We start from the raw sequence: 15,445 nt of genomic DNA, 5'->3' as shown, positions 1-15,445 counted from the left end.
GTAGTTATTTTTTTAGTTAATTTATTTTGAAAATATTGAAAATCTTACATACTCCACCTTTAAGAAATCACGTGCACGCGCAAAGAAGCTGTGCGTGTAAAATAGTTAAAAATCTATATCTAAGCTATTTCTCATCACTCTTATCGCAACATGTGAGCAGCTTTAAGACTTCAGGCATTTCTCTAAATGTTGTTGCAGCCGATGCAGTGTGACTTCCTCACTGCGGCTGTGACAACAGGACGCACCCACTGCTGAGCAGTTCACGTACCTGCGCGCAGTCAACAGTCACCACATGAGGCTTAGTGACAAAACATGGCGAGGTTGAGCGAGCATGGGATTCGCCTCAGTTCCGTAAGTCTTTCACATCTTATTCAAGTAGGACTTACCTCCATCCGTGCTGAAGTTGCTTTAAAGATTACAGTGGAAGATAAGTGTAATAAGCCTGAAATAAACTCACTGATTGTTGTCCTCTTGCTTTCCAGATGAGTCCTTCCTTCCTGAACAGCAACTCCACCAGTCACACCTGGCCGTTCAGCGCGGTGGCGGAGTTAATAGGTGAACATTCAATAAGAAGATGAAACTTTAACCTTGTGCGGCTCCACTCTCTTGTACTTTTGGAACTTCACATGCTTTCATTTCATGTGCTCTTCCGCTGTCTCCTTCTGTCTGACTGTCTCCCCCTCTCTCTCTCTCTCTCTCTCTCTCTCTCTTACTCACATACACACACACACACTTAAACACGTACGTACACATTCAGCTGCTAGTTTAACAGACTTTGTGTTGTTGCTAAAATAGACTGACAGACTTCCTCTTTCAAACCTGCTCCTTTTTCGTTTCTCGCTTTAAACAGCGTCTGTTTGGAGCCCATACTGCCCGAAAAAGTAGCATTATTACTTTGCTATAAAGTTAATCCAAGCCAGTTTACTCTTTGTGTTTTTACGCATCCTTTTTTTTTTATATCAAATTGCAGGATTTTTATTAAATCCTTCAAACGTCCCAGCCTTGGTGATATTTGCTACACGCACTAAAAATGTGTCATTGTTGGTAGTGAACCCTGTTTAAAAATGTAACACGGTTTTTTTTGGATATAAATGGTCGACCTCTTGTGTGTTCACGCGTCTTAAACCTATAGTTGTGTCCTGTCAACATTGCCATCCCTCCACTGTGTGCACTCTCATTGGCTTACACGTGACGGCTGTTTGTTGGCTACTGGCTTTCAGCAGGAACTGCACGGGGTGCACTAAAGATGCACCACTGACTGTCACAGCACGCCTGTCTGTGCTTAGAGGAAGCAAGAGCAAGTCATAAATTTGACAGAATAGAGTTTACACTCTATTTCCAAAAACGTCAAACTCAAGGAGTTTCGGTGGCAAACTGGGCTGCTTTAGTCCTCACATGTTAACCACTGAAAACTGGAGCTTTTCTTTTAGCAGTTTAGTAGAATAAATCCTTCAAAGCAGGAATGGGAATACTTATTAAACCACAGTTCATACAATTCTTCAGCTGTTAAAAGAGTGCAGTACACAGGTAATTGTGCTTTGTAAACTATGTTTATGTGTGTTGCTGGCATGAAATGCAAAATGAGCTTATTTTTTCAAATTTTTTCTCTTTTTTCTGTTTAAATAAGTGGGATTTCTAGGCAAGGCGTGTATAGCACATCTGATGTACAAGATGATTCAAAGTGTTTGACAAAAAAATTAAAAGTGTAAAAATTCTTGTGCAGTGCAGAGGAAGCATTTTTGACTACATTGAAAACAAGCTTTAAAAGAAATTTAATAAATTAAATAAAGACAGAAACGCTAAAATAAGATTAAAGTAGCATATGCAGCAATGTGTGGTATTACAAGTTATTTTGCAAAAACTGTTAAAGTGACTCAGGCACAATGTTGAGTACAAAAAGTAGTAGATTTAGTATCAGTTACAGGATTATAGTGAAATTAAATACTGGGAAAAGTAATTCTTCTGATACTATGAACTTAAAATGTATTCCCTTTCATGGAACTTCACATTTATCTGCATTTCTATTTATTCATGTTGAAACTGCATCCTGTCTCTTCTCTGAGCTCTAACCAGTTAAAAGTCAGTCCATTGTTGGTTCCCCCACTTTCACTTTCTTTTCTTTGGTTCTCCACCTGATGCTGGTGGTCAGCGGGTGCCACAAAGTAAAACATGGTGGTCATTTGATGCCCTGAGCTGGGAAAAACATTATGAAGTGTGACTCCTTAAGACTTCAGAACAATAATGGCTCCAGGAATGCGTGTTATGAATGTCCATCTGCCATTAAAAAGAGTCAGAAGTTATGCATTATCAAAAGTTTCGTAATATTACTTTAGTAACTGAACAAACCTTTGCATAATGCTGCATAATTTCACGCCATGGGGGCAACATCCGACTATCCACCTCAAATTAACTTCCATCCAGTCGACTAATAAGGATCAGGATTTGGATCTAGAACTTAAAATTAACAGCTGCATTGGAAACACTGTAAATATACAGTTTGTCAGCATAGCTGTTATACACTTATATGTTTTTAATGCTTTCTGTTATGCATCACTTAATACTGTCTTTTCTTACATTGTGTGAGATAGGAGATAGTATCATACTGTTTAACACAAAGTATGCAAAATGTAAAGTAGCTCAAAGGAGACTCCCTGTCTCTTTTCTAACTTCTGGGTGTTTTTGTCATGTTTTAGACAATGCATCAGACCCTGGTGTTTCTAACTTCTGGGTGTTTTTGTCATGTTTTAGACAATGCATCAGACCCTGGTGTTTCTAACTTCTGGGTGTTTTTGTCATGTTTTAGATAATGCATCAGATCCTGGTGTTTCTGCCAAACAGATCTCGATAGATGTTGTAAAAGAAGAAGATCAGCTCTGTCTGACTTTCACTGACAATGGCAGTGGTATGACCCCCAGCAAACTGCACAAGATGCTCAGGTGAGTTTCCAACAGGTAAATAAGAAGCGCACACATGAGCAAAAACTAAACAGGTCATATCCTTTCTGCGTTTTTAACAGACTTGTTGAGTAGTTCTGCAGATTTTCTCCTGCATTCATCCAACCTCTAAACATCTTGTGAGACTTCTGATAAAGAAAATTGTATTTACAGTGAAAGTCATTTTCATCCAACAGAAGCAGTCATCAGTGTTTTCTCACTCTTTACTTTGTGTCCAGCTTTGGCTTTACAGAAAAGGGCTCAGGTAAGGCCAGTCTGCAGGCCATCGGCGTGTATGGGAACGGCTTCAAGTCCGGCTCCATGCGCCTGGGCCGTGATGCTCTCATCTTCACCAAGAATGGAGGTTGCCAGACTGTGGGCATGCTTTCTCAGACCTACCTGGAACACATCAAAGCCCAGGCTGTCATCGTCCCCATAGTTCCCTTCAACCAGCAAACCAATATCCTTTGTAAATGGAAATGTGCAAAAGGAATATGTAAACCTCAAGACAAATTATATGTGCATTTATCACTAAGCATCATTATCTCTCCATGATTTTGTCAGTGGCACATTATCTCCACAACTATGAGGACATACTGCAGAGGAAATCATTTGAATGTCACAATGTGAAAGACTTACATGCAAATAAGGAGATCGGCTTCAAGGTTTCACAGGAAATGCGTACTCTAGGTATATACTGTCAAGAAACAATACGTCTACAGGTTATGTTGTGTCTTGACCTTAATTCAGCATCACAGTCGCTGGTTGTGACGGAGGACTCAGAGGCCAGCCTGGCAGCAATCTTACAACACTCCATCATTAAATCCCAGGAACAGATACATGCTCAATTTGACTCCATTCCCTCCAAAAAAGGCACCAAGATTTTAATCTGGAATATTCGCAGGTGAGGAATGTACTTTTGTTTATACTGTTTTTAGGTTGATAGGTCTTTTTACAAGTAGCATGTGTGGATAAAAAGCAGACATATTTGCCTTTTTTATGAATGTAACTTGATTAGTTTTTTACTTTTTGTTGTTTAAAAAATTCTTAAAATACTAGATCTGTTTTGTTGGTGTAAAGGGTCCTTGTGAGATTGATAAGAATAAAGTCATAGACACAAAGAAGAGGCAAATAGGTCTGAGCAGACATACATTTGTTTAAGCATTGCTTTAAGCAAATTAGGGGAGAGCAGTGCTCATTCAGAGTCAAACCGTCATCATCACAAGGTGCCATTTTTGAAGATTTGAAGCTCCAGTCGATTTTTAAAGGAAAAAAACAGTCTGGTCTGGGATCAAATTCTCATATTGCTCATACCTTAAATTTCACTTCCTCTCCACACTTCAAACAAAACAAAGGTCTTCATTGTGGTTAGAATCAACCAGTACTACATCTAAAGGTTACTTGCACTGGTTCACATGGGTAAAACATAGTTTTTGTGATGCAAACACAAATCCATTATAGCTATTTTGGAGCTTTACATGAAATTTGAATATCTTGTTTTTCTTTAAAGTAGCTTCATTGCACAGACAGACGTGTCATGGCTTGTTCTAACACACATTTCTCCTTTTTTTTTGTAATGTTAGAGCCAAAGATGGCAAGACAGAGATCGACTTTGAGACTGATGATACTGATCTTCGTTTGCCTGAGATTCAGATTGAAGAGCTGAAGAAGGGTCTGAGGAACAGTGGATCTTTGAAACCTGAACAGAATATCCCAGATATGCATTATAGTCTCAGGGTGAGTCAGTAATATAAACACATTGACTTGCTTTTCTGTGGCTTTTATTCGTATCCATGCCTCTCGATCAGAAAACTGGGTTTGTTCAGTCGGGACATTTTAGATGTTGCTATTTAAAGGCATTTTTATAAGATAATCCAGCTTTCGTCAATGTGACAAATAATTTTCATGTGATCCAGGAGATTTTAGATGTAAGTTTTTTTAAAACCCTGAAAGAGAAAAACTTGGCTTGTTAGTAAACTGATTCAGGGTGATTTTAGAAGATAAAAAAACAGTACATCTTTTTTCCTCACGAGGCAGTAGTGAGTCAACACAATGTTTCTCTTCAACAATGCAAAAACACATACATAGTTTTTTTGATAGTAATGAATTTCTAAAAACTTTATGGAAATTTAGAAATTCGCGAGCTATCCGGTCGATCTACAAATGGTATATCATGATGTATTCTAATCCAGCTAGGTAAGTTTTAACATGTCCTTAGTGATGGCCAAGTTCTGTATCAGTAGGTATTCAGCTTGTTGTTGACATGTACAGCTGAACAGAATATCATAAACTGATGGCAGTGTCCAATATTTACTGAATGCTTCCAGGTTCACAGGTCACATTGATTTGCACTGAAATATATAAGATTTATATTTAATTAAGTTTTTTATGCTCAAAAATATTGTTGGGAAGTGCAGCATCTGTACACGGGGCTATTCTGCTACACACCACCATGATTTTTGACATATTTGTATGAAAGAAGTTTTATTTAGTGTGGTGAAGGGCTAAAATACTTTAAAATAATTCAGTTATTCATTATTATCCACGTTGCACTATTTCCCTCACTCCAAAAAGAAAAAGAAATCATGTCATCCATCAGCCAAATTAGTATTTTTAACATTGATATAGCTATAAGCCCACAGTGTCACATTCAGCGTATCCCCAGCTGGTGGTTACAGGAAGTGTCAGCTACTTTAGACTTGTCAGTGTCATGTGATCAAATGCTGAAACTCAGACTTGTTTTATTCATGCACGGCTTCAGCATATGTTGAAGTTTGTTTAGCTCAGTTTTTAGTATGATGATCACGGCAGGAGAAAAACAACCACAATTAAAGGAACATTGCCCTTTAGAAATATTTCTCAGTGGGGTTTTTGTTGTCGTGAGCAGCTTGTCCACTGCAGGAACACGGGGAAGGGACAGGGGTTGTATACGTTATAGATGTGTTAAGTTTCAGTTTCTGTGTGTGTTTGTGATTACAATTCACCACACTCTCAAAGCTGTTGCAGTAACTGAGGGGCTGCTGCAGCTGACATACATTCTTTATCTTTATGCCGAAAATACAGTTTTCTATTTTGTAGTCCTTTATCAGGCACTCTTTGAAATACATGGAAATGTACATTTTCAATCATAAAAAAAGTTTGTTTGTTTTTTTCTAATATTGGAGGATATTACAAGGCTTCACAATTTGGATACTTTTTGTAAAATCATAAAAGTTATTCATGTCTCTAAGAGGTCAGTGCAAACAGTGTTTTCTCGTTTTCATTCTGAAGACCGTTCTCAGTGAAGTAGCTGGGATGTCGCCTGCTGTTTGATGACTGGTCTTGAGAACTCAGTCAGGTTCTGATTTTGTGGACTAGCATGCAGAGGCATGTTTTATGTCTAACGAAGTGTACAAATACGGTTCTTGGCCCAAGCATTAACTTACTGAGTAGGTTCATTTCTCTGAATTAGGCGTGTTGGAGTAGGATAGCATCTAAAACATGCAGGACAGTGGGTACTAATCACAAGTACTGAAAAACACTGCTGTATAGGGCTTGTATCTCTAGTGTAGTCAAGCTTTAGCATATATTCTGACAGAAGTGATAAAATGTGCAAAGGTTTGTTTGAGCTCCCCACAACCACTATTACTGCAGACTTTTGTGGTTTAATAGCAGTTTCTGACTTTCACTTTGTTAAAACTTTGTTTTAATAACTAAATGTTAGAATCATTTAAAGTTGTGGAAAATAAACTGTTTCTTTTTATGGTTAAGAGTTTTGAATACAAGAGTGTTACTAGATGATGACACACCAATAAGCAGATGATGCTTTAAATGAAAAATAACTCCCTTTTTGCATAACATCTCTTTTTGTGTGTTTGTTCATCTCAGGCTTACCTCAGTATTTTGTACCTGAAGCCAAGGACACAAGTCATACTGAGAGGGAAGAAGATTCTGGCCAAACTCGTTGCTAAGAGGCTGACTCATGTTGAACACGATGTTTACAAACCCCAGTTCAGTGTATCCTGATAAGTAAGCAATTCTAAGATTGCTTTTTGGGATTGCTATTTTATTTAGATGTTTGACAACTATTTGATGTCCTCTTTGGATCAGTAAACACCGATTTTTTTTATGCAGTAGTTTGTTTTAGTGTCTTGGTTTGACATCGTCAAACATGTTACAAACAATGAGAAGAATATATTGTGGTTATGAAAGTTAGACATTGTCACTATTTTAATTCACATCTTAAAAAATAGCATTTATATGATTCAAGTTTGTCCTACAGTATACTGTACATTTCAAAAGAAATTAAACCCAAATTTACTGATACAGAGAAATTTTATATAATCTGAGTGCTTTATAAAGAAATAATGGCATATTCTAAAATCGAGGAATACTGCTGTCATCCCTAACCCGTTTCCATCAGAAAGAGAAGGTGAAGGTGACTTTTGGATTAAATCCTAAAAGGGATCACTATGGAATCATGATGTATCACAAGAACAGACTCATCAAGGCATATGAGAAAGTGGGCTGTCAGCTAAAGGTAAAGGAATTCTACATTTTGTGCTCAAATATGACAGAGTATTGCCTCTGCTCATATCTCCTTTCCCGATCTCCTCCAGACGTCAGGTCAAAGAGCAGGGGTTGGAGTCATCGGCATCATCGAGTGCAACTTTCTCAAACCTGCTCATAACAAACAAGACTTTGAATACACCAAAGAATACAGGTACACGACCTAAAGGTGTTTGACACAAGATGTTTCTAGCCAGTATCACAACATAGCTCTCATTATTGACTAAACATGCTCTTTCTTGTGAAATGAGTAATAACTGTTGAATATATTAATAATAGTATCTATTTTCTCTTATTTAGACTCACTCTTAGTGCGTTGGGCTTAAAACTTAACAACTACTGGAAAGAGGTGATGGAGAAGAAGGCCAGAGAGCGTGAGTTTCAGGCTTTAGACAAAGATGACAATGAAGACCAGCCAGTTGCTGACAAGTGAGTGTCAGACTCTTTTTTTTTTTTTTTTCTTTTTTTTTTTTCCTCACACTTGTTTGCGCTGATAATAAAAATACTTCTCCTAACTTGCAAATGCAACAGTAGCTGGGCTTTGACATGCCTGTCTTATCACCCTGTTTACATTTGTTGAACTCTGACCTCAGAAATTGGACTCCCTGACAATGCTCAGCACGTGTTCTGTAGGGAACATTCAGTGCTGAACCCAGTTCTACGGTCGCAGGAAAAATTGTTTGACCACCCTTGTTTGCCAAAGTTCATTTCATATCTAATGCCATAAAGGTACATTTGTTTAAAAAAGCAAGGGTAATATATATTTTTTCTGTAAATCAATTTTCACACTTAACACATATTTTTAGTCATATTTAGTATGTTTTTTTAGTAATATTTAATACAGCTTTTCATATGTTATTATTTAAATTGTGAACTAAATCTTAAAATCATTTACATATTGCTCAAATTGTGTTATTATTGAAAGACTGTTGTGCTTATGATGTAAATGTGCTGAAGCAGAAAGCGTTATACTGATATCTATATGGACTTTTGATCGCTATCTGTATAGTGTTCAGTAAAAGAAAATATAGATGGTTCACTAGCAATATAGCTCTTGAACAGACATGTTTATGTGCTCAAATCTTGAACTACTGAAGAAATAGCTCCAATTTTAATAACTTCTAGTGACTGAAAACCTTTTTTAATTCACGTGCTCACTGTCAACTCATATGGTTGTATTTACAGGAGTCCTGTTTGGCTACAATGTGAAGAGTGTCTGAAATGGAGAAGCGTCCCTGCAGGCTATTATAAAGTTATTCCAGAAAGCTGGACCTGCAGCCAGAACCCCAGTTCACGTTACAGGTTTTTGTTAAATTTTTTATCTCTTTCTATTTTTATCTTCTGAAATCCCAGATTAGGGGGCATTTTTGATGTGATTCAAAACAGAAGTTGTTTTGTATTTATTTCCATCAGGATAGGAAATGTTACAGCAGCATCATATGGTTTTATTGAGGAAACAAATTAATGACACTTTAGGTTTTTTTTATTTGTATTTAAAGCCTTTCAACTTTATTTGATTATGTTTTGGGATCGCCTGTTGGAAATCCAGCCTCTTTGTCTTTGCAGAAGCTGCTCATCACCAGAGGAAGCAGAAGAGAGCGAGGGGCTGTTAACACCAAGCTACCAGAAAAACCACAAGAAACTGTAACGTCCTATTTCTTTACACTTCTCACATTTTGACTGTTTCTGAGAACTGTGAACGTTTCACACTGCCTTTCTTCCTACATGCCTGTGTGTGTTTGTGAGTGTGGGTTTGCATGTCATTTTGCGGTTTTCATCTGTCAGTTTTGTGCTCTTACTTCCGGTTGGTTGTCCAACACTTCATGCCTCTGACAGAAAAAAAATGACGGTTTTTTTGCTACTTAGCACATTAAATTAGCCAACGTGAGTCAAGGTGAGGCTCAGATAGATTTTAAAGCATTTAAACTCATTACGGCAATGGATTTCTTAAACATTTATCTGTATAGTTATTGCTCTTTATATTAGTATGTCAAAAAAACTAGAAAGAAAATCCTGTTAGCATCAAATTTAGATATGATTGACTTGTGAGACTTCTCATTTTTAGCAAGTGTGGCTTTTAAATTGTGTAATAAAACATGTAGAAGTCATCTTTTTTATTCAAAAGTTTAGGCTTCAAGCTGCTCTGATTATCAAGTTTCCATCTTTTTTTAGTCTTGTCATGAGCTAAAAGCCACAGCATGTATAGATATAATGTCAACCCAAATCCCAGTGGGTGTGAATAGTAGTATTGACATTACTACTAATAAAAATGCTGCTGCAGCAAAGAATTGTGGGATATGTTGTCATTAGATTTGGCTCCTTTTCATATATCCCCATGACATCTTTTTCAAAAAGAGCTTACCATCAAATCTTCGGAATTTTAAGTCAAACACAGCCACAGGCAGCCTTTGCTTTGCTACGCTATACTATTGTTCATTAATGGATGTTAGCAAGCTATCTTCCAACAGGTTAGAAGCTTAAAAAAAGAAAACAAAAACATACAAGCCTGACAAGTTAAAAGTTTATTGGTATGTAACCAACATTACATATGACTGGCGTTTGTATACTTTGCTTCAATTGCATCCATAGTTTTACATGCCATTAGCCTTGCTAGCATACTCATTCTGGCATTGTCCTGTGTGTTGTTTCACACAAACAGAATTTTAATCATTTGACATTACATAATAGATTTTAATAATTTCTTTAATACAATAAAAATAACTTCAGCAGCTCTGTGTAGCAGCGCTGGAAATATACAGTACAGGTATCCTACTAAAAGTACAGTGCTAATCTGCTAATGCTGCAGAACGTAGCTTACATATAAGCTAACTGTGGTAATTAAAACAAGGTGGGCTGACAAAATAAAGAGACAGTGTTTTGTTGGTTATTTTAAAAGGGGTTTTTTTGTACTTCCACTTACAAGATATTAAGAATCTTCATCATGGTTTGTTTTCTTTGCAGAGAACAATCCAAAAGCAGAAAACGTGAAAACTCATTAGAGGTATGTGCTGTCTTTTGCCTGCATAGTCACTCAGTCATATTTGAAAATATTTCAGGACAAGTGTTTGGTTTGTGTTACAGCTGTGTCGGTTCCAGGAAGAAATGGCAAAACATCAAGTCTTGTCACGCAGTTCATCAGAGCCATGCTTCCAGTTCCCGCACACACCTGAACATACCCCCTCAGTAATTAGGTCCCACATTGAAGAAAAGACACTTGAACATGATGAGACAGACGCGCACAACTTGAGAAGTCATCATGCAGAAACTCAAACAAATGTTGATGGAAACATGGATTCTGCCGCACACTCAAAAGAGAAGAGTTTTAAAAGAGACACAGTCATTAAAGATAAGAATGAAGTCATACTCGCACAAGCAGTGGAAAATGGTCAACAGCTTGAAGACATAGATGGTGACATAAAGAGAGACACCTGCATGGAAGGAGTAGAGACAGAGAAGGGGCACATAAACAGTTTAAGGTAAGATGTGTTATATGTCATATGCATGTATATTTAAACTCTAAAGCAGGGGTGTCCAAAGTTGGTCTTAAGGACCGCTGTCCTGCAGGTGTTTGAAGTATCTCTGTTCCAGCACACCTGGCTTACTTTAAATGGATCCAGCTGCCTATGAATTCTGCACAATGACTGATTAATTTAAGTCAGCTGTGTTGTACATGGAAAACCTGCAGGATTGTGGCCCTAAAGGGCTGGAGCAAGACACCACTGCACTGAAGTAAAAACAATCACACAAAAAGCAACAGAATCGCCACAGGATGGCAGTGTTGTATAGGAAAGGAAACGCATAATAGAGAAAATTTCTAAACATCTTGCATTTTAACAGCCTGGTGAGGTAATCTTGTGCTGTCTGTAATGATATGAGGAAGCTTTAGAATATTTTAGAAAAATGTTTGGAAATAAAGTAAAGAATGTATAACTTGATTAGGAAAAAAATACATAACAAAAACACCAGTATGACCTTCAACAGCTACAATTAACTGACTTCTTTGTTTTCTGTAGCCTCAAAAGGAAGTCTGAATCATTATATCATTGCATGAAAAAGAAGTACCTGAGTGGGGAGCAGTCTGACTCGGGAATTTCCACAGAGAATTTGCATCCTGAGAAGAAAACAGACACCTTCAAAAAGGATAGCAGGAATCTCTTCGAGAATTCAGACACTGTGCAGCAAACACTCAGCTCCTACACCAGGTCACACTCACTGCCAGCCACACAGACCGTGGTGGGATCCCCACTGAACAGAAGAGAGGTGCCCCCAGCCCGGATGCTGCCTCCAGAAGGGGAGGATCGGGAGGCCAAGTTGCTGAGGCTAGCCGCATTAGAGAGAGAGGTTCAGAGGCTAAGAAGCCTTTTAGGTCAGGAAGTCATGAAGACAACTCAAGGCACAATGACAGCTGATGATAGCAATGTTGAAACGCCAAAACAAGGAAAGGTGATCTCAACAGAACCCACAGCGAGAAAAGAGGTTGGCTGTCAGACAGACATGGTGGAGGTCAGTGGAGTTTAATATAGAACTCTCAGCCATTGTTACAGACTTTATTGAGATGCATTTAGTTCAAGATCAAAGCAAACTTTAATAATCTTTTGTCTATCAGTGCTCCACCTCAGTCAATGACCCGGCTGCAGGGCCCTGGGGGCTGCAGATCCAGGATCAGAGAGCCCTATGTGATCCAAAGGATCTATCTGAGCAGAACAAACCGAGCAAGGAGAAGACTGATAGTGAGAGCAGGATGGTGCTGAGTGACAGCGAGGCCTGTGACATCAGCAGGTGAGTTCTCTACAGAAATGCACTTATTCACATAAAAAAGAGCTTTTTTTTAATCAATTTTACAGTTACATTTATATTTAGGGAAAGTATTTGAAAAAGTTTTTTAGGATAAGTATTTGCTTTTATCTTTACCAACCCTTTTACTCACTCACTTTTTTAAGCCATGCTTTTTGCACATTTATTCAAACTAAGCATATATTGAAACTCTTAGTGGGGACGTTCCTCTCAGTACCTAAGTATGAAATATTAATTTCTTTCTAGCATCAATAATAAAGCTGTTTGTTTTTCCTGTCAGAGCAACAGAGCAGAATCTACGTGACATCCGTAATAATGTGGTTGTGCTTCTTACGGCCCTGCTGCCCCAACTGGACCTAACAGACATCAGTCTGGAAACGGGTGATGTCGACAGCATCCTGCAGCAGATCATAGAGGTTAATTCCATGAAACTATGATATGTCTTCCTGTATATTTTGACAGTGGCTCATTTGTCCTTCTCAAAGGGTTAAACTATGTCTTCATATAAAGCATCTGGTAACAGTTATGCATGTGTCATTCTCTAGTGCTTCCATTACTCGTGGTGTTTCCTGTTAAAATCTGTAATATCCAATAAAGAATGGAAATTATTTATTCTGATTCTAGTACCTGCAATGAATGGTGACCTGTCCTGGTTGTACGCTGCCTCTCGCATGCTAATTGCTGGGAATTGTTTAAAGCACATTTGAATTCCTCTGCATTTCATATGACAGTTTTTTAAATGTATAAAAGTGAAGCAACAACACTGACTTCTATAGCCGCCGCTTATATTATGCACCAGTTTTGTCAAGCTGAAGTTATTCTTTTGCAAAAAAAAAAAAAAACACCCGGAAAAAGCTGAATAAAACAAAAAACACCAGTTTGTAAGAGAACAAAATACAATAGCAGTTGTGGAGCAATATATATATTTTTCAGTTATCAGGGATTTAACACAAGTCTGACTCATCTGAATTTTTTTTCTACTTATTTCCCTTGTTTCAGTGGAGCATTATACTGAGCAGAAATCATAGCGTGAACATATCTGCTGTACAAATGTAAATCTTTTTTTTTATCTAAGACTATTTCATAATATCTGACATGTATGTTATTTTGCTCTTGTATGTTTATTAACATCTGTTTCTGTTGACTGTTATATACTATATGTGATACATATTTGGTCAATGTATTCTGTCAGTGAGTACTACAGGTACTTTCTTGTTTACATATCTTTAATAAACAAAACGTAATATTTCCAATGAAGTGCTGAAATCATTCATTGCTTTCTGCATCCTAATTTCTGAACATAAAACACAAGATGAAGTCTTGAGCTTTTGCAGTATCTCTCTTTTGCCACAAGGTGGCAGTGAAGCTCAATGATGAATGCACATCTTACACAAGCCAACATCTGGATCGTGTTGAGTCTTCAGAAATCCTCATGTCATTTAAAAGTGTTCCGTATTTACTTATCAATTAGGATGTTAGATAACAAACTTATGGACACAGTGCCCTGTCCCTTTATAGCCTAAAAAGTTATATTATTTTGTCAGTAAATAAGATTACGTTCTTCAGTAGCACTAAGTTTGGAAAGTTCTGCATCTGTGTACATATTTTCAGTCATCTGTTTCATATAAAGCTACAGCTACCCAGCCATTTGACACAGCAGTAGGAATGAAGGCACTGGTTGCATGTGTTTACTGGCCTGCTGTGTTCAGGCACGGGAGCTGGAAACCAATAACTAGGGCTTACTCTGGATTTCGCTGAAATATCCTATAAAGAGACACAAAACATCAGACAATGATTGTCAGATTACTCAAATCAGACATAAGAACACAAGAAGATGTGTATTCACCTAAAGAATTAATAATTCAATCTCTGAAAACCCACTAAATGCGCAAAATGTGTTACACAAAATGTACACTTTAATGGGAACACCTGTTCAATTGTTTATCACAGAAATCTCCTCAGTCAACCACATTGCAGCAGTTCAATGCAAGTAGCTGTGAAGACATCAAGAAGACTTGCTGAAGTTTAAATCAAGCATCAAATATGAAAGATTTCCATAATGGATGATCAGCAGCAACTGTAACAATATCATGTCAGTGTGGACTAAAATTTCTGAAGAATGTTTCCAACACCTTGTTGAATTGGTGCCACAAAGAATTTAAGCTGTTCTGAAGGCTAAGGGGGAACCAACCCAGTACAAGCAAGGTGTTACTAATAAAGAGGCTGGTGAGTGTAAATGGATGCAAACAACCACAAAGTTGCACAGATTCAACAAAAAGGGCACAGAAATGTGATTAAGAAAAAGAAAGAAAATACAAAACGTCAAAACACACCTTAGAAAACATAAAACAATCAGTAATCAGTGTTTGGGGTAGATTTGCATCTTCAGCAGAGCTCATCCTTGCCATGAATATTGGACTGGACAGTCACCAAGCCCAACCATTTTGTTGAACTGTAGTTAACCTTTATTTCCATAACTGTTGTAAATAAGTATTATGACTCTGAATTCATGTATACCAGTGGTTCTTTGCTTCTTAATCAATAACAAAAGCAAATGATGTTACTGTAATACTTATGTACCATCAAATGTGTTTTGAGTCAGGTAAACAGTGGTCATCAATGTTCATGCAAATTAATAAATTAACTTTGTAACAGTTGTATCAGCAGAGGTCATCTTGAGAGGGTCATTTTTATTTGTTGAAGCCTTCGTCCACTTATAACCTTAACTGGTTCATTTATTTAGTAACACTTTACAATAGAGGCACAAAATTTGCTTAGTTTCTCTGTACTGGGAAAATAATAGGACACGTATTAGGGTTTAATTGTTTTTTAATGATTACCTATTTTTTATTCCAGTGAAATGTGATAAATGTGAAAATAATGGCCAGCTGATGGTTACTTAATGGTCAGTTAATCATAAAACAACTAGAAACTTTATCGGGGACTAAAAGCTAATTAATCACTGAAAACTCCTCATCAAATGCTGTAAGTAATTATTAATTTATACTACTTTAATGACGAGTAAATATTTAGGGATCACTAGCTTTTACCTCTTTCCAAGTGAGTGTTTCAGATGTAGTTGGACAACAGCCCCACACCACATGGCTCCTTTCTACTATTTGCTTCAACTTGACCATCAGGAGTCCTGCTGTACTCCATTATCAGCTCAC

General features: G+C 37.4%; 1 protein-coding gene across 1 annotated transcript; it reads left to right on the top strand.

Annotated features, from left to right (window-relative positions):
* Positions 1-312: 312 nt before the first annotated feature.
* Positions 313-12,712, top strand: LOC306763322 (MORC family CW-type zinc finger protein 3; the record flags this gene model as incomplete). Its single annotated transcript, XM_079250108.1, has 17 exons — positions 313-351; positions 483-555; positions 2,804-2,936; positions 3,173-3,395; positions 3,692-3,837; positions 4,517-4,670; positions 6,801-6,929; positions 7,336-7,452; positions 7,532-7,635; positions 7,782-7,910; positions 8,667-8,783; positions 9,048-9,125; positions 10,443-10,482; positions 10,875-10,957; positions 11,495-11,984; positions 12,088-12,260; positions 12,556-12,712. The coding sequence occupies 17 exons, from the start codon at positions 313-315 to the stop codon at positions 12,710-12,712; spliced, it is 2,385 nt and encodes a 794-aa protein (XP_079106234.1).
* Between the last annotated feature and the right edge of the window lie 2,733 nt (positions 12,713-15,445).

This window comes from Telmatherina bonti, assembly GCF_933228915.1.
Source record: "Telmatherina bonti genome assembly, chromosome: 12".
NCBI lineage: Eukaryota > Metazoa > Chordata > Actinopteri > Atheriniformes > Telmatherinidae > Telmatherina > Telmatherina bonti.
The sequence above is the reverse complement of the archived record's forward strand: the minus strand, read 5'-3'. Positions and strand labels throughout refer to the sequence as shown.